Source organism: Pleurodeles waltl, chromosome 11, assembly GCF_031143425.1.
Source record: "Pleurodeles waltl isolate 20211129_DDA chromosome 11, aPleWal1.hap1.20221129, whole genome shotgun sequence".
In the NCBI taxonomy this organism is placed as follows: Eukaryota; Metazoa; Chordata; class Amphibia; order Caudata; family Salamandridae; genus Pleurodeles; species Pleurodeles waltl.
Genome location: NC_090450.1, coordinates 929,399,009 through 929,421,170, shown reverse-complemented (window position 1 = coordinate 929,421,170; position 22,162 = coordinate 929,399,009). Strand labels below are relative to the sequence as shown.

General features: G+C 45.1%; 1 protein-coding gene across 1 annotated transcript in view; it reads right to left on the bottom strand.

Moving 5' to 3' along the window:
- DNAH10 (dynein axonemal heavy chain 10) overlaps positions 1-22,162 on the bottom strand; it is a 1,282,131-nt gene that overhangs the window by 867,592 nt on the left and 392,377 nt on the right. Inside the window, exons 18-20 of the mRNA XM_069215014.1 lie at positions 12,446-12,653; positions 9,476-9,632; positions 7,725-8,201 (exon numbers count right to left, since the gene is read on the bottom strand). Coding sequence (XP_069071115.1) covers positions 7,725-8,201; positions 9,476-9,632; positions 12,446-12,653 — 842 coding nt within the window. The remainder of the gene's footprint in view (positions 1-7,724; positions 8,202-9,475; positions 9,633-12,445; positions 12,654-22,162) is intronic.

The following is a 22,162-nucleotide window of genomic DNA, read 5'->3' as shown; positions in this document are numbered from 1 at the left end:
TCTTCGAGATACAGGTAAATGGATCAATCAATCAAAAAGCATTAATACAGCACTCAGCTCCTTCATAAGAGGTGTCCAGTCTAAATCTGCAAGAGAGACTGAACTAAATGGTGGGAGTACAGTAGGACCTAAGACTTATCAAAAAGAAAGATTTTCAATTATTTTTTAAAAATAGGCTCAGAAGAAGCCCTACAGAGGCTAACAGGCAGTGCACTCCACAGTTTGGATGTAACAAACGCAGAAGATCTGCTCCCTAGTTTGGCAATCAAGGTCTTAGTGACCTGCAGAAGTCTTCGACTGTTTGATTTGAGAGATTTACATTGCATGCAAGGATGTAGTTTTGTCCTAAGAAAGTAAGGGCCATCACCTGAGAATGCCCTAAAAGCAAACTTAAGTGCTATAAATTTAATGCAACTAGCTAATGATAGCCAATGTAAATGCTTCAGATAAGGTGAGATGCATTTCCGATAACAAATTCTCAGAATCAGCCTTGCTGCCGCATTTTGTACTAACTGAAGTCTTTGGATTAGAAAAGCAGAACGGCCCAAGTAAAGACTACTCGCATAGTCTAATCTAGGAGTTACAATGAAGTGAACGATCATTTTTCATGAGTTCTCCGGAAATAAATGCAGCATCTTCTTCAATGATTTGAGATTAGCAAAACAGACCACTGATTTGTGCTGAAAATGAGAGGTTCAAATCAAATATTATTCCCAAATGTTTGGCCGAGGAGATGGGAACAGGGGGAGGATTGAGTTCAGCCGGCCACCAAGGGCTTGTAGTAGGTGGACACCTTGATCTGAAGAAAAGGACTTCTGTTTTATCCAAATTTAATTAAAGAAGGTTGACATTCATCCAGCCAGCAACTCCCTTCCGACACTCTTTGAAAGTAGTAAGGGCATTATCTGTATTCTCTTGAAAAGACAAAAGGAGCTGGGTGTCATCTGCATAAGACACCATCTGTACACCCATGATGTAGTCAACTTAGCCAGCAGCGCTAAATATAAAGTGAAAAGATTAGGGCTCAGAGCTCAGCTCTGAGGAACTCCGTACTGAAGAGGTTTAGGGAAAGAGGTTAACGGGTGGAGATAAACCAGTTGTTATCTGTACTCCAAAAATATTTTTGACACATGAAAGCCTTGCCCTGAATGCCTGCCATGCTAATTCTGTCCAAAATGGTGCGTGCAAAACAGTATCAAATGCAGCTCATAAATCAAGCAAAACTACCATGGCCAATGACCCATAATCCAAGTTCTCTCTGGTCACCCCTGGGGGTTTGCTAGTTAGTTTGTTTTTGGGACACGAAGTGTCCTTGGTGTGGTGCTCTGTCTGTCTACAGTTGTGGCATCATGCCTTAGTGGCATCCTCGTTTTTACCCTGGTACCCACTTTTGTTTTGGGATATGTCTTGGGGCCCACCTACATGGACAGGGTTTTGGGGACCTACTGAGGATAATTTTTCTTTATTTCTAGGAGTGTCACCCACCTTCTCATGAGGAGGCTTTGTAACCCCTTTCTTTTGGTCACCCCCAATGGAATTCGTGGTCACCTTAGTCTTGACCCAGGGTCTGCCTCCTTTCCCAATTCGTGGGGAGAATTAGGAATTGGGGAGACCTAGGTCTACCAGATATTAATGCAACTTTTCATTGAAGCAGTTACTTAAAATGTGTTCTTTCATAAACAAGTTATAAAGCCCATCATAGTCATGCACTTCATTTCCAGTTACCCAACCATCCAGTGTTTTCACTGAGTAGTCTATAAAATCAACCCAGGAGTGACTCGAAGTTTTGTGAGCCCCCCTGAATCTAATTATATACTCCTCAGTGGTGAATCCAAAGCCCTCAATCAGGGTAGCCTTCATGTGGTCATAGGATTCAGCATCTGCACCAGTGAGTCTGTGGAGCTTATTCCTACACTTACCAGTAAATAGTTCCCACAGGAGAGCTCTCCAATGGGACTTTTTTAATCTTCTGATTCCACAGGCCTTCTCAAAGGCTGTGAACAACTTGGTGATGTCATCACCATTCTCATATTTGGGGACAATCCCTTTGGGGATTTTAGGGGTGTCTATGTTCTCTGTCCCTAGTTCTTACGTTGCTGCCACCATTAATGGGTGCTAAACCCAATTCTGTTCTCTCCCTATCTATAGCCAGGAGCTGTTTCTCCCAAGCTAATCTTTTGGCCATGTTTGCTAAAAGGAGGTCCTCTTCTTTGAGGCTGTCCTCAATTGTCCCAGAGGAACTGGACTCCCCTGTGGAAGGCCCAGATCCTATGAGTACTATCCTTGGAGACAGGGAGATTGGGACCCCGTCCTCCCTAGTTAGGTTAGAAGTGGGTAGTTCATCCTCCTGATCCCTAACTTCTTCACTATCTGAGTGGAGGTCTTCCTCCTCAGTAGGGTGGTCCCTTGTATACTCTGCCAAGAGCACCTGGAGCTTTATCTTGGTATGGTTGGAACCTGTTTTGATTTTCTTGAGGCTGCAGAGATTTCTTAGCTCTCTCATCCAAGATAGAGGTAAGGGGTAAGGTTGAGCTACACCACCATGTCCTCTGAGCTACTCATTTTGTCACTAAAGTTGGGGATTACTTTTTATAACTAAAAACTACTTCTAGGGCCAGATGTACGAAAGGGTTTTCCCCATACTATGTCTATGGGAAAATGTGTTCGTACATATAGCCCCTAGTTACTAAATAGCTAACTCACACTAACTTTTAAATTTAAAAAGAATTGCTAAAAGGACTTAACCAAGACCCTGGCAGGAATTTTAAAAGTTTAGAAACGAAATTGTCAAATTCAAAAATTAGTTTCTAAAAGCAATTTTAGAATTTAGTCGTGAGATCAGGTATTGACTGAGAAGTCCATCAAATGCAGTCGTAGATCCCACGCTGATCCACCAATGTAGGAATCTGGCTCTGTATATACTATAGCAAAATGAGAGATAGTGTTCACGGAGTCCAGGGGTTTCCCAGAGGCTTAACAGAGGCATAATACTGATACTCTCTTTTGTGGTGGTGCGCCAAGCAGTTAGGCTTATCAGAGGGTAGTGAAAAGCTTTTGTTGTACACACACAGACAATAGAAGAAGCACACACTCAGTGACTTAACTCCAGACCAATGGTTTTTATATAACAAAATATATTTTCTTAATTTATTTCTAGAACCTCAAGATTAAAGTTGCAGGTAAGTACTTCAATAGATTTGTATTTCACACATATATCAATAGTACTTTGCTTGAAATAGATAAGTTATACAGTATTTGAAATATTGGCAATTATCTGTTTTAAAAGTTGACTGCGATTTTCTTCCCTATGTGCCGCATAATATTTTTCTCTCTTAAATGACTCTGCAGGGCTTCCCGAAGGAAGGTGAAAATCTCCACTTAAGAGAATATATTGTTGTAGGAGGCTGGCTCAGTTTATGTCGTACACCTTTGGTGTAGCATGCTTTACTGAGTCCAGCCAACCCTTGGTGATAGTGTTTAGTTGTCCAGATTTTAAAAGGTCTCTAGGGGTAGCTGTGGTGAGCAGCTGAAGCTTATCTAGGAGGAGTGCAAAGCCCTTGCAATACCACAATAGTCAGTCAGTAACCAATCACAAGAAAGAACCACACTAGGGGGGTCATTCTGACCCCGCCGGTCTCAGACCGCCGGGGCCAGGGTCGGCGGGAGCACTGCCGACAGAACGGCGGTGCCCCGCAGGGCATTCTGACCGCGGCGCTTTGGCCGCGGTCAGTGCAGGAAAACCGGCGGTCTCCCGCCGGTTTTCCGCTGCCCGTCAGTATCCTCCAAGGCGGCGCAGCATGCTGCGCCGCCTTGGGGATTCTGACACCCCCTACCGCCATCCTGTTCCTGGCGGTTCGCCCGCCAGGAACAGGATGGCGGTAGGGGGTGTCGCGGGGCCCCTGGGGGCCCCTGCAGTGCCCATGCCAATGGCATGGGCACTGCAGGGGCCCCCGTAAGAGGGCCCCGCTTGTATTTCACTGTCTGCATAGCAGACAGTGAAATACGCGACGGGTGCAGTAGCACCCGTCGCACCTTCCCACTCCGCCGGCTCGATTACGAGCCGGCTTCATGGTGGGAAGGTCGTTTTCCCCTGGGCTGGCGGGCGGCCTTTTGAAGGCCGCCCGCCAGCCCAGGGGAAAACTCAAAATACCCGCCGCGGTCTTCCGACCGCGGTACGGTATTTTGACGGCTCCCGCCGGGCGCGCGGTGACCGCGCCCGGCGGGAGTCAGAATGACCCCCTAGGTGTTGAAAAAATAAAGGTTTCTTTATTACAACACTAAAGTTACTCAAACATTGGTATATCTCCACGTGGAGATATCAACACACAAATATGTACACTTAGCAATAATCAGGAAAAGCATAAAAATACATGGGGCCCTATGGGGGGTCAGGGCAAACCATATACTAAGAAAGTGGTATAAGAATGGAGGAACCCAACCAAGGTAAGTAAGTTAGGATCCCAGGGGCTGAGGGAGTAGGAAATTACCAGAGGTAAGGAGTAGAAATCCCACAGGCGTCTGGGTGCTGGGTGGTTACTGAACTGTGTGCCCCACAGACTAACACAGGACCGTCGTGGTTGGATTTCTATGGATTTAGGACCCTTCCCAGCAGATCCTGAGGAAACCAGTGGGCACAAAGAAGGTTGGAGAGTGCCCCCACCCGTGGATACCAAATAGACTGGAGTACCTACACCAGGGAGCCAGGTGCATAGGGGTAGAGTGGCCCTGGAAACCCTTCCTGGAGTCAATGGAAGCCTCGGTTGTCCAGCTGCAGTTGCTTCCTGTGGACCAGGTCGGTGGAACCCAAGGTGGATTCCGGACGAGAGGAACCTGATACAGAAGGGAACTGTATCCAGATCACTAGGAGATATCCAGGCGGTGCACATAGGCAATGCCCACCCTTATGGAGATGAAGTTCCTGCAGGACGGTGAAAGAAGAAGTCCAGCTGCGGAGTCCAGGGGGAAGCAGGAGATCCCTGGAGTTCCCCACGAGCTGTCCCACATCGGTCACCAGGTTGCAAGAGGGTCAGTGGCCAGCAGGACTACCAACAAGCCTTGGCAAATGCAAATCATGGTTTGCAAAGTTTGCAGATTTTGGAGGACCAGCAAGATCATAGTGACTTGACCCTTGGTGAGAATTCAGGGTAGGCCTTTAGCAGGAAGGAAAGATAGCTGGAGTTGGAGGAGCCCCCACAAGTGATCCACTGGCAACAGGCACAGGGAGTTGCATGGAGTCCTCAGCAGCACCACAAACAGGAGACCCACATCGCAGGAGCTGCAGAGGGGGAGCTGAATCTAGAGTTGCAGAGTGTTGGAGGCTGGGGCTTCTTGGAACTTTAACATCATCTTGGAGGAAGTGTCAAAAAGCCTTGGCAAGAGCAACAGTTGTGGTTGCAGAAAGGGTCCACCGTCTCCCAAGTTGGTCAGAAGACAAGTTGGACCCAGAGAGGACCACAGAACCACCACTTGTGAACAGAGCATTTAGGTTGTCCTTGGGACAGCAGGATCCACCAGACTGTCGTCGTTGTCTTGAGGTGCCTGCAGATGCAGGAGAGTGACTCCTTCACTCCAAGGGAGATTCCTTCTTGCTTCTTGGATGTAGGCAGAGTCCTTGTGACCCTGGAGGATGCACATTCATGAATGCTGCAGAAATCTTGCAGGAGCTGGAGAAACACTGTTGCAGTGGGAGCCCTCCCTACTGGATAGATGCTTGTTTCAGTTCCAAAAGCAGACCAGCAGCGGGTCTGGAGGCCAACAGCTGAAGATATCTTGCAGAGAGCCCCTTAAAGAGTTTTGCTCGACGAATCTGAGGACCCACCCACGGGGATGCCTTAAGTAACCCTAAAAGGGGGTTGGTCACTCTCTGAAGTGACCATCTATCAGAAGGGGTCAGGGACCTCATCTACCTGGCCTAACCAGTCAGATTCTCCCAGGGGCCTCTGCACATCTTATTTTCAAGATGGCAGAATCAACTGTCCACCTGACAGAGCTCTGTGCACCTCACTAGGGGAAGGGCAGGACAGAGGTGCGGTCCCTCACCTGTCCTTTGTGTGGTTTCATGCCACAGCGAGAACCAGGGGTTCCTGAACTGGGGCAAACCAGATTATTTAAGGAGGGCACCAAAGGGGCCCTTCAAAGCAGTCTGGTGGCGCTCAGAGGCTACATCACCCCAGCCCAGAGACACCTATTTCAAAATTCTTCCTCTGCTTGAGCTAACTTCATTAGCAGGAGGGCAGAACAGTGTCTGGGGTCGGCAGCAGTGAGGGCTGGCAGCCAGTCCCCGTAAGGTTGCATAGGCAGAACTGGGGGATACTCTAAGGAACTCCCAGAGTACAGGCAATCATGCAACTAGCACTGGAATTGGTGGAGTTGCATGATTCCAACATGTTTGATACCAAATATGCCTAGGTTCAGAGAAGTCATTATATGGTTGGACCACACGTGTTGACCGGTGATCACTACACACTTTAAGAAGGCTTCCCTGCACGTACAAAGCCCAGAAAAATGGCTACAGGGGTAGGGGTACACTGCTCATGCAAGAGTACCCTCACACTTAGGGACATGCACTCTGCCCTTGGGCTCAAGGGCATACCAGAGGGGTGACTTACAGTTCTTAAGTGCAGTGACCGCAATATAAGGTAAACCTTATCATCGGTGGTGATCGGGTGCATGCAACATTCCAAGCAGGTTGTAATGGCAGGCCTGCAGATACAGTTTGCATGGGCTCCCAAAGGTAGCACAATACATGCTGAAGCCCATGGAAGACCCCTGGTGTACCAATGCCATGGATACCTAAGTACCATATACTAAGGACTTACATGGGTGCACCAGTATGCCAATTGTGGGGTGTAAAGTTTATCAGCAACCACATTTAGAGGAAAGAGCACAGGCACTGGGGTCCTGGTTAGAAGGATACCAGTGCACTACAGTCTAAACACACTGACACCAGGCAAAAAGTGGGAGTAACAATGTCAGAAAGATGCTTTTTTCCTACAATTGTGAAGAAGTGCTCCGGGGTCCCAGCACAAGGCGGAATTATTCACGGCTTATGACTATAAATGGAAATCCCCTACAAGAGAAATGTTTTTCTCCTTATTTAAATTTACCTTCTATAACCAGATGAAGTTGTACTCTTTCCACTTTACTGCTTGTATTGTTTCTAGAACCCTTCTTGGAATGTTTAAGCTATATTTCTTCTATTGCTGGTTTTAATATAATTAATTTGAATTTTCAGCACATGCTGCTGATACTTTAAGACCACCTCTAGTCGCAATAGTTTCTCAGATATTTCAAACCCTATGACACTAGGAGATTGCCAAAAGTGGACTCTTAGGCCTTACAGCTAGAGTTACCAGTGGAAAGATATCTGCTTCTCTTGGGATGCCTAGCAGCCTTCCTGCCTCTGAGCTCAGCAATCCGGCTGAAACAATAGGAATGGTCAACCCACAACCAAATAGACTGTCCAGGACACTTACCAATTAGTTTTGATGAAAAGCTGCACAGGACGAGAAAGCCACAGTAATATTACAGGAAGGGAGGACTGTGGTCACAGCAAAGCACAGGATTTCTCTCACTGGCAGGTGGGTCTTGGTATGGTTGGAAAAGCCTGCCATTCTGCCTTTTGGTGGAATGCCTGAGACTCGTGCCACCCACCTGTACATAGAATAATGTCAAATAACAGCATGAATAATTGCTTGCAGGTCTTAAAAAAGATAAGGAATTACCTGCAGTTGATCCTGGACACTGTAGAGCTCCTCTCTGGCAGAGTCGTTGAGCAGTTTTCCCAGTGAAAGCACCCAAGCCCTTGCATTCTCCTGCACAGTGTAGGCCAAGGGTCCTAAATACAGTCTTATGCACTGTTCATCTTTATATAAAACTTGTTCTGTGACTTCCTGGCCAATGCGTGTATAGAACTGCAACTTGTCATCGTATGTGACACAAGATGGTTTCTTTGCTGCAAATTTTTCCATGACAATGGCCTTATCTAACTTCCAAAGCGGTCGATACCTCTTCCACCGATTCAAGTACTTAGTAAGAGAGGTCAGCAGTTTATGTACATTCTGAGAGATGGTAATTGCCTGATCAATAATATATGAGTTTTGAGAAATGTCAGAAAAGAAGCTGAAAATGACCAATTCATCCTCTTCAGCATGCTGTGGTGGGCATTCAATACAAGTGCCATGCATCCATCGAACAAAGTTCTAAAACAAAAATGAAAAAATAGATTTTAAGGATAAATATCTTACTGGTGTACTTTCAACATGTTAAAAGATTCAGCAAAAACGTACACTTCTACAAAACATCCCCAGTGCATTTAGTACAGTTTAGTAATATGTTAGCTTGCAAAGCGCACATCTAGAAACAAGGAAGTACAAAAATCTCCTTGAAGATTCTAATTCATACATCCATGAAAAATACATTAGATTTCCCATTTAAACTTTAAAACATGATTGTTCAGTATTGTGGACTGCACACCTCCAAGTCATTCATCGTAGTTCTTTGTCTCTTTTTTCATGTGTGGTATTGCTAAAATTATTTTTAGGATATCAAGCAATATTTTTGGCAGTTAGTTGTAAAAATAATTGATTTGAAGTACTGTATAATTAAGGTGCGTTGACTAGTGTAAGAAAATTAATTAAAAAAGTTGACAAAAAATTTAATGTTTCCGACTTTAAGCAAATTAATTGCAGATTTGAAGTAGTATTTATTAAGTGCAGCTTTTAAGAAGTGAAACAGAATTCCTTTCTGTAATTCATGCAAGACATTAGCTAAAACATTGTGTATGGTAGCGAAAGCAGAAAATGTAGATGGAGTGGGGTAAGAAAACCAGCAATATTTTTGTTCTGTGTTGTTTTTCTAAATATTTTGAGAAATTAAGTAAACTATTTACAGCACCATCTTTTTTAACAAAACAAAAAATTCAGCCTGACACCATTCCTTGCGCGTTATACACCAAAGACATTTTTATTCTCCAAAATTACATTCTAAAAGGGAAGGCAAGGGGACAGAGATTGCTGAGCTTTAGAAAAAGGAATTTCTTCATGCAGTTATACTACAACCTCCTTCTTGGTACCAGCTTCAATGCCTCGCTGGCAAATATCTTGTTTTTAACACAGATGAGTAGAAAATTATTGAACATTATATTCATATTTGTTTCTTGTGTATACTGAATGTTTGTGCAGGGTTAGATTATTCTGTAAAAAGAAGGATGGCATAAAGAATAGTTGTTTTCCGGAAGTAAAGACTGAGAAAAAAAACACATTGCGAGAAGGTTAAAAGCAATTTTCCTTAAAGGTCCAGGCTGAGTTGAGGGCATGTTTTCTCTTGTGCAACAACAAAAATACATGAGACATCTGATACCTTTTGGAAATTGAGTGCAGAGTATGCTCCAAGAAAACACCAGTGACTGACCAGCTCTACAGTTGACAAAATGGCAAAACAATACATAAGTTTGGTCTTTAGAAAAAGTATATACCTTGGTGGTTTCAACACAACTTTTGATACACTGAACAACCATTTTGTAGATTTCATTGGAATTTGGGTGAAGAATGACCTCTGGTGCTGATAAAATAGTTTCTGTTTGGAAGAGTGGAACATTACTGATTACCGCAGCATTAAAAGCCTGGAAATTCCTATGGAAAAAATAGAATAGTTTTACATTGATAACCATATTTTGTCTACATAGTCTATTTTTACTGGCATATTACATGAACATATACACTGATTTACTTTGCATAAATTAGGAAAGAGGCCATCCCAATCCAATTGCATATTAACATTATAAGTGTTGGCAATTAAGTTGCAACTAGGTTCTGCAGCCTGTGATCCTAAAATCTAACAACTTTTTCCAGCATTGGTGACATGGTAATATCATTCAAGTGCAGCCCTCGCCCACTGTTAAAATCTGCTATTAATCTCCCAGACTCAAGCCAATTCAATGGTGCTTTCGATCTCAAGTCTAGACTTCTGCTCTCTCTTTCAATTAATGTAGCATTTCCTAGTTTGTCATATTATATCCTTTCTTTACAGGATATGTTAAACAATAAAAACATATATTTCAGTATATGTTCTAACATTTTGAAATACGTTACCAAGAAAGAATGACAACAAAATATCATACACAGAAACAATGTTTGACATAAATATTGTGTCTTAAATACTATTTATAAAAATATTGTGCCATATTGGTAAATTGGGTGTAGAGTTTTAATTATAGGTACAATGGGGTATATTTTTGTGGACAAGATATGTCAGATGATAGTCTGGCATTGATATTCTGGTACCACACCATTTATCTGTTGTACACATAGATATGTATTTAGCAGCTGGATCATGGTGTTCATAAATGTGTGTTTAAACCTCTGTGTATTCCATTCATGTGTAACCCACCAGATGAAGGACCCCACTTGAGAATCCTTTGTCCTGCCAGCACCCCTTCCTTCTTACTCCTCCCTACAATCTTGACCACAGGAATTTCTGCAGTCTTCCTCCACTATTTCATTATAGTAAACAATTTATAAGTCTCACTTGATACATGTATAAATGTTGACAAGGTGCCTGGAAAATTACCAACGGAACAAAAGTCCCTTTCTGAATATGTACCATAAAGACAGCTTCAAGAGAGCAAGACTGCAAAAGATGTTCCTGTGCTGCTCTTTTTCATAAAGACTCTACTTAAGGAACTTTAAAGTGCTAGGTGAACAGAAGCCACAAAAAAGAATGCACATAACATTGATATTCACAATTAAAAATGTTTTGATGCCCCATAAGATATAAGAATGTCTTTCCTGACAGCTTGCAGAGAAATGAATGTGAGCAGAGGAACTTTAAGACATGATCTTTCTGCCACAACCCATCTTCGGCTTTACTGGTAATTTACTCTGAGCAGGCTATGGTAATTTAGGCTTCCAATGGTGTTGGAAGTATATAGTACAGGTTGGATGTAATAATTCATAGATAAAAGAAGAATGATTTCATGATTACTGACTATGCTGAATTATTAGAGTAATTGATGACTTCTTACAAGACTAAAATACTCACTAATAAAGTCGGAGCATAAGATTCACATCATTAATCAACCATAAATATTTGGTGAGCCTTTAAGCTTTCTTCTCATACTTGAAGCTTTGAGCTTAATAGCATATGCCCATGTTTGTATTAAAATAAAAAATGACTGGAAAAAGCCTATTGGCAAATTAAGAATCAAATAAAAATATATGTGAAGGGTGGAAATCATTAAAATAGAAATGTTTGTACTTTACCAAAACCCACCTCAATTACTGTGACAACCAACCTTTGTCAGTATTGGAGGCACTGTGGTTCTCAGCATCTGATTGATTAAGGGTTATTTTCATTCTTGGCAAAAATAATGTCTGGCATACGTCAGCTTTATTTAATCTGCTTGTTACTTCTTTAAATTTTCAGTAATTATGGCTAGATCCAACTGCTATGTGATTTGCCCCCTCACACTAGTAAAAAGAAGGGAACTACTTTACCCATAAACCTTGAGGACATTAGCGATGTTAGATCTTTTCCTAAAGTGATTTTTGAAGGGTTTCCGTACAATATTAGGTTTCAGAACAAACTGAATAGTGTGTGCCGGAAGTCATATCTCGCTGCACAGACAAGTATCTCTAGTCATTACAAGTTCTGGAAACTCAAACATTTTGCTAGAATTGCATTTATGAATCGTGGTGGGCAAAAAAACTGCACAACCTAGCAATGGAAAAACTCTAGGCTTCTATTCAAAAGGAAATAGCATGCTTTCCAGAGGCTAGGTCCTTTCCTTTTCTAAAAGTGAAGAATAAGTAGTCCCTCATCATATGTTACAGTGGTTATTCTGCTGAAACACGTGTGGAGAGCAATCACAAGAGAAGTCTTGTACTAGTGAGATAAAATAACACAAAGACCACATGTTTTGGGGATTTCCCTCAGGGAGGGATTGATAGAGTCCATTTTAGTTTGGCACTCTGCTGTATGAGATCTTTAACACTAGTTTATTTTGTTCATGATAAGCAAAGTTCCCAATGTAGTATACAGTTTCAATTCATATAATGTTTTGAGGAGATAAGTAACATGCAAATATAAACATAATTAGTTAATGTAAACAAACAGTAACAATGGTTTCACTGGTTCATGTTTGCTTTTTTAAATAGAAGGGAAAATATACTGGAAAACAGAAAACAATTAAATAAATGATGGACAGTCATTTTGCTGTTTTGTTGAGGGGTGGCATTTTTAAAATAATAAATGACATTAGTGATTTTTTTCACACTGAAATCAAACATATTGTTTTAAAGAAATAGAAGAAAATAAACTGTTTCACAAATTAAGCTAACTTTCAATGTCTGTTTCAATAGTGCCAATAAATGTCAAGAATAAATAAAATTAAAAACAGTTAAATGTTAACAGTACAAACAGATAATCAAATAGACTTTGCTCTTACTTGGTGATCATCTTTGTCAAGCTGTTGTAAACTTTATGTTCCCAATACGCATAGTATTGTGCCATTTTGGGGTCTCTACCAGTATTGGTGTGTACAACTAAGCCTTCCATTTTGGTAAGCAATGGCCCAATGGCAGCATACTTTCGGACCAGAATATCTATGTCTTTTGCGCGTTCACGCTCAATATACTCAAAGAAATCTTTGACTCCTGTAGGTAAATATACAATACTTCTGATCACTGATATGCAACTCAAAACGTAAAGTTGTTGAGAGAATTAAAATAAAACAAGCTCAAATAAAACAAGCAGAAACATGCTCAAAGGTCAAGGATTTTCTTTTTCAAACATGAACAAATACAATGGTTTGATCATTAAAATATGCAATCTTATCGATTAAAGTCAGACTTTCCCTTAACTATTACACGTCCAATGCTGTCAAAAAGGACATTACATGATTAAATCATGGTAAGAAATTGGCTTCTTCCAGGCATAGGACACCACTTAGAGTGATTGGTAAACTCCAGTCTCTTGGCTTAATCAGAGTTTCACCCATAAAAATTCAGTGGACAAATTAGTGCCTGCTGATTTACTGGCAGAGGACCATGGGCACGATTTACATGTGGTAGGATAGCCTATTGTTCCACCAGGGGTACGGAGTATATTACTCTGCCCCCCTGGTGGAGGGTCTGCTTACTGTCTTTATAAATGACCACCAAGCAGGTGCTCATTTATAAATCATTGTCAGGAACCGCTGTCACAGCGGCTCTGCCAGTGCTATATGCTGTTTAGTGCAGGGCTCCGTAAACATGATTGAGCCCTGCACAAAACAGATTTCTTTTTTTATTTTCAAAAAAGAAAATCCCGAAACAGGATTTTCTTTTAAATCTTCAAAAAACATAATGTAACCCACTCGCCAAGGGAGGCATTTCTGAGGGAGCATCATTACCATTTTACTCTCCCTCACTGCCAGGGTTTGCCTGGCGGTGACGGATAGTAAAAAAAAAGTCTATATGTCTGCCCATCCTAATTGGGTGGGTGGATGTATAGCCATTTCTCAGACCGCCCTTAGTCTGTTGCCCAACAGAGGTTTGCCAATGGTGGTGATACAGTAGTCACCGATGTAGCCAAACGTATGGTTTACCCGCATCCACATGGGGCGGGCGTACCATTATGTTGATAGTACTTTGTCACCACTGCAATGGAGTATACATAAGACAACATATAAATTAGGGCCCAAGTTTAGATATCAATGGTAGCACAGAGGTCAAGATAGAGGGAGGTACCAAGTAATAGAAGAACATCAAGTTAGAGTGTTAGTATAACATTAACTCTCTGCAATGTAATGACGCCAATACAGGTTTTGTTTAATAACCTTGTGCAGCCACCAGACCTTTTGTTGATGAAAAATTAGGTAGATTTTCAGCACTGGCCTATACTTTAGTAATAAATCAGGCCAATTTTCCTTGTTTTCACTAGGGCCAATGGAACCTTTGCTACAGCACAAGGAAAATAGTCATAACTTAAAACATATTGGCCTTTCTTTGTTTAAGAATAAAACATGTAGGTGTGCCCCTCCAACTTCAGAGTAAAGAGCTTATTTTTGGGAACAATAATATTTAACATATGACATTTAACATCTCAACCATATGTTACTAAAAGCTAGTAAGATGAGACCGCAAAGTGATTTCTGTACAGGCCACAATGATCTCATTGTCCATAAACAATACCAAAGTAAGAGATAAGCCATTGAGTTTAGGCACATCTGGTGACAGACCAAAGAGCGTGGCATGAAATAAGTGGCAAGAAACAGCCCTGTCAGACCTCTCTTAAAACGTTTTGCACCATATCACACTCTGGCTGTAGAATAAACATAAAGTACATTAAATCATTCAATAAGTAACAAAAGATGGTGTCAAACACGGCTTCCAGATCTATGAACGTTAAAGAAGAAAATAAGTTACTTACCTGTAACTGTAGTTCTCCAGTATTGGAATCTTTCATAGATTCACATGCTTGAATCCTTCCCTGTCGTCGAGATGGGAGCCCCCGGTACATCAAAACAGCTATACCTACAGGCTACTGCAATGAAAAAAGGCCTAAAGGTTTTCACTTTAGTAGCCTATCCTTATCACTATGAGTAAAAAGGACCAAAGCAAGGCCCAGCCAATCAGGCTTCCCCTCCCTCTAGAACCCTCCTGAGAGGAGCTCCGTTCCCTCAGATTTTCTCAAGCACATGTTTAAGAGTATCTGAAGAAGACAGGAAAAGGTGAGCTTGCCGGGGGGAGGGGAGGAGGGAGGGTCGCATGTGAATCTATGAAAGATTCTAATACTGAAGAACTAGTTACAGGTAAGTAACTTATTTTCTTACTCCAGTAATGGAACTTTCATAGATTCACATGCTTGAATCAGAATAGCAAGCAGTAATGAAGCACATTGTATAGCATCAATCCATATGTATACTTGTTGTTATATATATATATATATATGTCTATATATATATATATATATATTTTGGAACATACATATATCAGCAAAATCTTTAAAGAAAAAGATTTTGTAGGAAAGAATAGCATATTAGATAAACAATAAATAAGATAATAGAAAGTTACCCTAAGTAGGTAAAACAAGGAATATGAGAGCCGTAAAGGAATAAACAAACCTATGCAATGTGCGCAAAAAAAGGAATAAAGAATTTACAACAGCTCACCGTTACTGGAAAAGATGTCGTAACACCGTTTGTCCTACCGCCATATCACCTTGCTGAGTTTCCTCCAAACAGTAATGCCTTGAGAAAGTATTCACAGACTTCCACGTGGCTGCCCTGCAGATGTCCTGAATGGGCACTCCTGCAAAAAGTGCCATGGATGCAGCCATTTTCCTTGTAGAATGTGCATGCGCTGGATTCTGAAAAGGTTTTCCTGCCGCTCTATGACAATAGTTAATAGCAGGGGCTATCCACCTCGCAATTCCCTGTTTAGATAATGCTCGTCCCTTAAGCGGAGCACTGAAAGCCACGAAAAGTTGGTTAGATTGCCTAAACTGTTTAGTTCTGTCCAGATAAAACTTCAGGCACCACTGAACATCCAACTGCTGGCGTTGATGGATTAGGAAAGTATGTTTTCAGTATCACCGGTTGGTTTATATGAAAATCCAACGGGACCTTAGGTATGAATTTTGGATTTCTTTGCAAAATTACTCTATCCTTTTTGAATTGTAAGAAAGGATCCTGGATAGTGAATGTCTGTATTTCGCTTACTCTTCTAGCTTAGGTGAGAGCGAGAAGTAGAGAGACTTTCCAGGATAGGAACTTCATGTCTGCTTTGTGGATTGGCTCAAACAGTGGTTTCATTAACTGAGACAAGACTAAATTAAGGTGCCATGATGGAGGTGGAGGCCGTACCGGAGGAAAGGACCTGAATAGACCCTTAAGAAACAGTTTTATGACTCTCGCCGACCACAGAGGAGGCACGTTCTCCGTACGCCTATAACGGGAAATCGCTGCTAGGTGGACCTTAAACGAAGAAATAGCCAAACCCGATCTGGCCAGGAGTAGAAAATAAGGTAGTATCTGATGCGGTGATGAAGAAAAGGGATGCACTTGAACCTGAGCACACCAAGAGCAAAATCTCCTTCACTTCAAACGATAACATTTGCTGTTACTCTCAGCTGCAGCCCTGGTAAGGATGGCTCTGCAATCCGAAGGTATATCTAGATGCGCAAACTCATGGTGTTCAGGAGCCAGGCTGTCAAGCGAAGTGAAGCCGGATCCGGGTGGAGAACTTGGCCCTCGTTCATCGTAAGCAGGGAGGGCATAACTGGTAGAGGGATGCTGCGGCTCTGCGAGAGGTGAAGGAGTTCCGTATACCAAAACTGACTAGGCCATGCCGGAGCAATCAAAAGGAGCTTGCAACGTTCGATCTTGATCTTCGCCAGAACTCTTGGAATCAGGGGAATGGGAGGAAAAGCGTAAGCATACATTCCTGACCATGCTATGGAAAACGCATTCCCCCAAGAGCCCCGATATTTATCCCGACTTGCGAAGAAATTGCATTTTGCATTCTGCGGGGTTGCGAAGAGATCCAGACTCGGTTTCCCCCATTGGGCGAAGACTTGATTCAAGACTCCTTGGTCCAATACCCATTCGTGGTTTGACGACCGTGACCTGCTTAGGGAATCCGCAATGATGTTCTGTACGCCTGGGACATGTTCCGCTCGAAGGTTTACTTTGTGTCTGATAGACCATTCCCAAATGCTCTGAGATTCTCTCAATAACAGCAGAGACCTGATTCCTCCCTGCTTGTTGATATAATGCACTGTTGTTGTGTTGTCCGTCCGTATGAGAACTGAGTAATCTCTTATTTTTGGGAGAAAAGCTCAAAGAGCCAGTTGAACAGCTTTCAATTCGAGGTAATTGATGTGAAAGACCTTCTGATGTGGCTTCCATTTGCCCCCTGACTTGTAGGTGTTGGAGGAAGGCACCCCATCCCTCGAGAGAAGCGTCCGTAGTTATCACCCTAGGTGCTTGTTGGGGAAGAAAAGAAATCCCCTTCGCTCAGTGAGACTCCTGAGTCCACAAAGCTAGAGATGGTATCATGGGCTTTGTTATGCTGATGATATCGTCAAAAGACCCCAGAGATTGTGTCCATTGAAGATCTAACTGCTGCTGTAGGGGCCTCAATTTTAGACAACAGAAAGGCACCAGAGGAATGCAGGAGGACATCATCCCTAACAGAAACTTGTAGAGGCAAACTGAAAAGTACTTTCTTTTTTGTAAACGGCTTGCGAGAGATACAAGCTTTCTCCGTCTGTCTTCTGTAGGGGCTGCATTGTTGGTGGAAGTGTCCAGTACTGCCCCAAAAAAGTTCTCCTCTTTAAGGGGTGGAATGCTGAATTTTCGCAATTGACTGTTAGGCCCAGGCTCGTGAACAGCTCGATACAAGCTCTCGTGGACTTCTGCGCCTGAGATCTGGATCTGGCTTTGACCAGCCAATCGTCCAGATGCGGGAAAACTTGATGGTTCTGCATTCTGAGGAAAGCTGCCACTGGAGCCAAGCATTTGGTGAAGATCCTGGGGGCCGATTTCAGGCCGAAGGGCAAGACTTCGAACTGGAAATGGTCTCCGGCTACTGCAAATCTGAGATACCTTCTGTGGGAGGGATGAATAGGGATATGGAAGTATGCGTCCTGCAAATCGAGGGTGGCCATGTAATCCCCCGAATTTAGAAGGGACAGAGGGGGTCATTCTGACCCTGACGGGCGGCGGAGGCCGCCCGCCAGAGTTCTCCCCTCCGAAATACCGCTCCGCGGTCGAAAGACCGCAGAGGGTATTCTAAGTTTTTCCCTGGGCTGGCGGGCAGTCGCCAAAAGACCGCCCGCCAGCCCAGGGAAAAACTCCCTTCCCACGAGGATGCCGGCTCGTAATCGAGCCGGCGGAGTGGGAAGGTGCGACGGGTGCTGTTGCACCCGTCGCGTATTTCACTGTCTGCCAAGCAGACAGTGAAATACTTGTAGGGGCCCTCTTACGGGGGCCCCTGCAGTGCCCATGCCAGTGGCATGGGCACTGCAGGGGCCCCCAGGGGCCCGCGACCCCCCCTACCGCCATCCGGTTCCCGGCGGGCGGACCGCCGGGAACTGGATGGCGGTAGGGGGGGTCGGAATCCCCTCGGCGGCGCAGCTAGCTGCGCCGCCTTGGAGGATTCCAAAGGACGGCGGTACACTGGCGGGAGACCGCCAGTGTTGCCGGTCCGACCGCGGCTTTACCGCCGCGGTCGGAATGCCCTTGGGAGCACCGCCGGCCTGTCGGCGGTGCTCCCGCGGTCCTCCAACCCGGCGGTCATTGACCGCCAGGGTTGGAATGACCCCCAGAATGTCTGATAGGGTGATTATACGGTATGATTGCTTTTTGAGATAAGTGTTGAGATCCCTGAGGTCTAGAATCGGACGCCAACTTTTCTGCTTCTTTTGAACTAGGAAGAATCGGGAGTAGTAACCCTTTCCTCTCTCCTGATGTAGAACCCTTTCTATAGCTCCCTTGAGAAGCATGGACTCGACCTCCTGCTTGAGCAGATGCAAGTGCTTCACCTTTCGAGGAAGGGCAGGCTTCTTAGGAGGGTACTGCAGGAACTCCAGGGTATGGCCAAACTGAATGAGATTTAGGACCCATTGGTCTGATGTTATCTTCCGCAAATTGTGAAAGTAGAGGGAAATCCTTCCCCCTAGTCTTGAGCCCAAGGGAAGGTTCGTAGCCAGAGACGATAGCAAGTCATTGTCTACGGCCTGTATCTTTTGGTTGTCTTCCGGCTTTTCTTCTCTGGGAAGCTCTTGAATAAGCTGCCTGAGTAGGCGTTCTCTGTTGAAACTGAGGGCGAAAGGAATGGGATGCCACAGATACAGAGGGGTATCTAAACTTCTGAAAACCTAGTCTGTATGATGAGTAGCCTAGGCCTCTAGATCCTCGTAAAGGCTGTCTTTTAAACTGCAGGGTGCCAAGGGACCTGGCCGTGTCAGTGTCTGTCTTGATTGACTGAAGCGCATCATCAATGCGCTTCCCGAACAGGGCTTCACCATCAAAAGGGAGGTCAAGAATTTTGTTTTGGACTTTGGGTCTAAACAAAGTCGCTCAAAGCCAACCCTGCCTTCTGAGAACCGCAGAACCTGACATATGACGGAAAGCCATAGTGGCGATGTCCATAGCACAGTCTATGATTTCAGCAAAATACCTCTCTCCTTCTTGCAAGACTTTCCTGGCTTCTAATTTAGAGTCTTCTGGCAGTTGATCCAAATAGGGCGCAATGTCAGCCCATAGCTGTCTATCATATCTGCCTATGATAGCCAGAGAGTTAGAAGCCCTTATAATAAGCGAAGCCATTAAAGAGAAGCGTTTTCCTATATTATCTAACCTCCTACCCTCCTTGTCCGGTGGGGCGATTGGTGCTGAAAGGTTCCTAGATCTGCGCTGTGCCCCCTGGGCAATAACTGAGTCAGGTCTGGGATGGCCCGTGAGGCAGGCCGGAGAGTCTTCAAGCGCCTTATACTTTTTGTCAAGGCGAGGTAGAACCGGAGTAACTGTGGCCGGGTTCTTCTTCACTTTAATGCCCTCATTCCAGATGTAGTCTACAATCGGCATAGATTTTACACTCTTTTGAAATGGTTCCTTAAAATCATACAAAAAGCAGTCCATCTGCTTCGTGGGCATAAGCAACTCAAACCTTTTCGCAGCTCTTTCAAGCAAGCTGTGGAAACCACCAATGTCACCAGGAGGGGAATCCACAGGAACCAGAGAGGGCGAGGACGGAGTAGGAATTTGATAATCATCCCCCTCTGTTATTGCATCCGGTAATTCTCCCTCCTCTCTGTCATCATCTTCAGAAGAGGACAAATCCTGCGTAGGGATGGAAATTGGTGTCTGTGGCGGTACATGTAATGGCTGATCCCCTGGATGGACCGGAGTAGAAGGCACAGAGGGTGCAACAGAAGGCTGCTGAACTTCCAAGCCAGCTGGTGGAAACCACCTTCTGTAGTCATCCAACATGAGTTGCAGATCAGCTATGAGTGATCTTGGCAAGGAAACCATCTGCTCCTGATAGGGATACTGGTGTGCCTGCGGGTAAAAAGAGTGCAGATCATGCTGGGTGTCTTCCTCTAGATCCTGGCACTTGACATGTAGTTCTGATGGGCTATGAGCAACCCCAAAAGGTCCCTCATCATCTGAGTCCTCTTGTTCCAGTAAATGTGTAGGTACCAAGGCTGAAACCCTAGTTGGAGATGTCACCAATGGCGAAAGGAAATCAGACTTCCCGTCGACGGCATCGTCAACAGCAACACAGATGGCATTGTCGACGGGAACGTAGCTGGCAACGTCGTCGGCATCACCGATGGCATCGTCGATGGTATCAGTATTGTTGACGGCATCGTCGATGGGAGCGCCGGAGACATCCCTGGAGAAATTCTCGTTGACGAGGAAACCGACGGCAGAGTCAACATCAATGGTCTCACCGGTGGTAGCATTGATGAAGGAGAGGCGATGGGGAGGCAACCGTAAACGCCGTCGACGAGGACGTCATCAAGACGATCGTCAATGAGGAAGACACCGCCGTAGAGACTGTAGAAGTTGTAGTAGTCAACGACAAAGCTGTAAAGACACCTTTAGACACTGCCGTCGACGGTGTTCTTGTTGACGATGTCGTCGACAGTGTCGTCGTTGTATATTTTTCGGGTGGCCTCTTAAAGACATGTTTCACCACAGGAGGTGGCGTTGGAGGCTCAGAAAAGGCTCTTTTGCTGCTGTGCTCTGAGGAGAGAGATCTTTCTTTAGAGTGTCTTTTAGAAGTAACAGAATTCCTGTGAAGAGAACTGGAAGGACTTCCAGCTTTACAGGACACCTGTTTGGTCTTTTTGTGAGCCTTTTTTGGAAGATTTTCTGAGTGGACTTGAGGAGATCTGCCTCTTTTCTGTAGTTTTCTGGAGGAAGCTGTAGATTTCTCACTGTCAGAACCAGACACTGGATTATATCTGTACTTCAACTTCTGGAGCCAAATTAGGAGCCTACCCTCCCTGTCTTTGAGGATTTCGTTAGAAGAGGTCCTGCAAACTTTGCAGTCTTTGGCCACATGCTCAGGGTAGAGGCAATAAATACAGTCCTTGTGTGGGTCCTCAAAGTGAAGCCTTTTCTTCCTACAAGTCTTACAGGCTCTGAAAAGGCTTTTCTTCTCTTTATCAGACATGGTGAATTCTCCTCAAAATAGAGTTCCCTTAAGTAAAGTAAGAAGGGGGGGCGTGGCCACGGAGCCGAGCATGGCGCACGCTTGACGGATCGGCTCCGGAGGGGCCGACTTTGCAACAGTGCCTTGATGCGCTGAGGCGGGCGGTCCGGTGTTCGGAGCGGAGTGCGGCGACTGCTGTGGACGGGGGGACCGCAGGGGTGCGGTCTTGCCCCCCCGGAGCGGGCCCCGAGCGATTCGGGCTGTTCGGGGCTGTGAGGAGGCCGCGGCCCGGCCGGCGGGCGGGGCCATGGCGCGCTGTGCCGGGGGGCTCCCCGAGTTGGAGAGCAGTAGGAGAGCGGCCGACACAGGCGGAGCGACTTGGGTGCGACCGCGGCCCTGGGGGCGGCCTTTGACAGACTTGTGCACCCTGGTGCGGGCCTGGGCCCACGTGGTTCGCCGCTGAGTTGCGGCCGCGGCCCCGGACGGAGCGGGGCACGGCGCCCGGCGCTGGCCCTGAAAGCGGGCCCACCCTGAGGGGGAGGTGCGGCCTGGAGCGTCTGCTGGGGGCATCTGCCGGCGTCGGATCGGCCTTCTGCTCGGGAGGCGGAGCCTGATGCCCCCTGGCTGAGAGACCACGCAGGACAGTGAGACACGGAGGCGGGGGGCCCCCCGGAGCTGCCCGGTAAGGAGTCCACTTTGGGAGTGCCTCCCTGGGGAACGCATGGCCGGAGCCCTGGGGTCTGCTGCCTGGGAGCCCCTGGATGCCGACGACGGGACCTGCTACGCTCGGGGCGCCCTAAGTTGAGCACTGGTAGTCTTTTGTGGGGCGAGACAACGGGGAAGCGCCTTGCACAACCTACTGTCAACTTCCAGAGTTGGGGGTCGGGTGCCCGTGTTGCCGGCTGCAGAGCCCCCTTTGGCTGACCAGACTGGTCCTGACCGGAAGACCTTGCTGAACCAATCATTTATACGCACAACAACGCAAATCTACAAACGCATGTCAGCCCCGTTTTAGC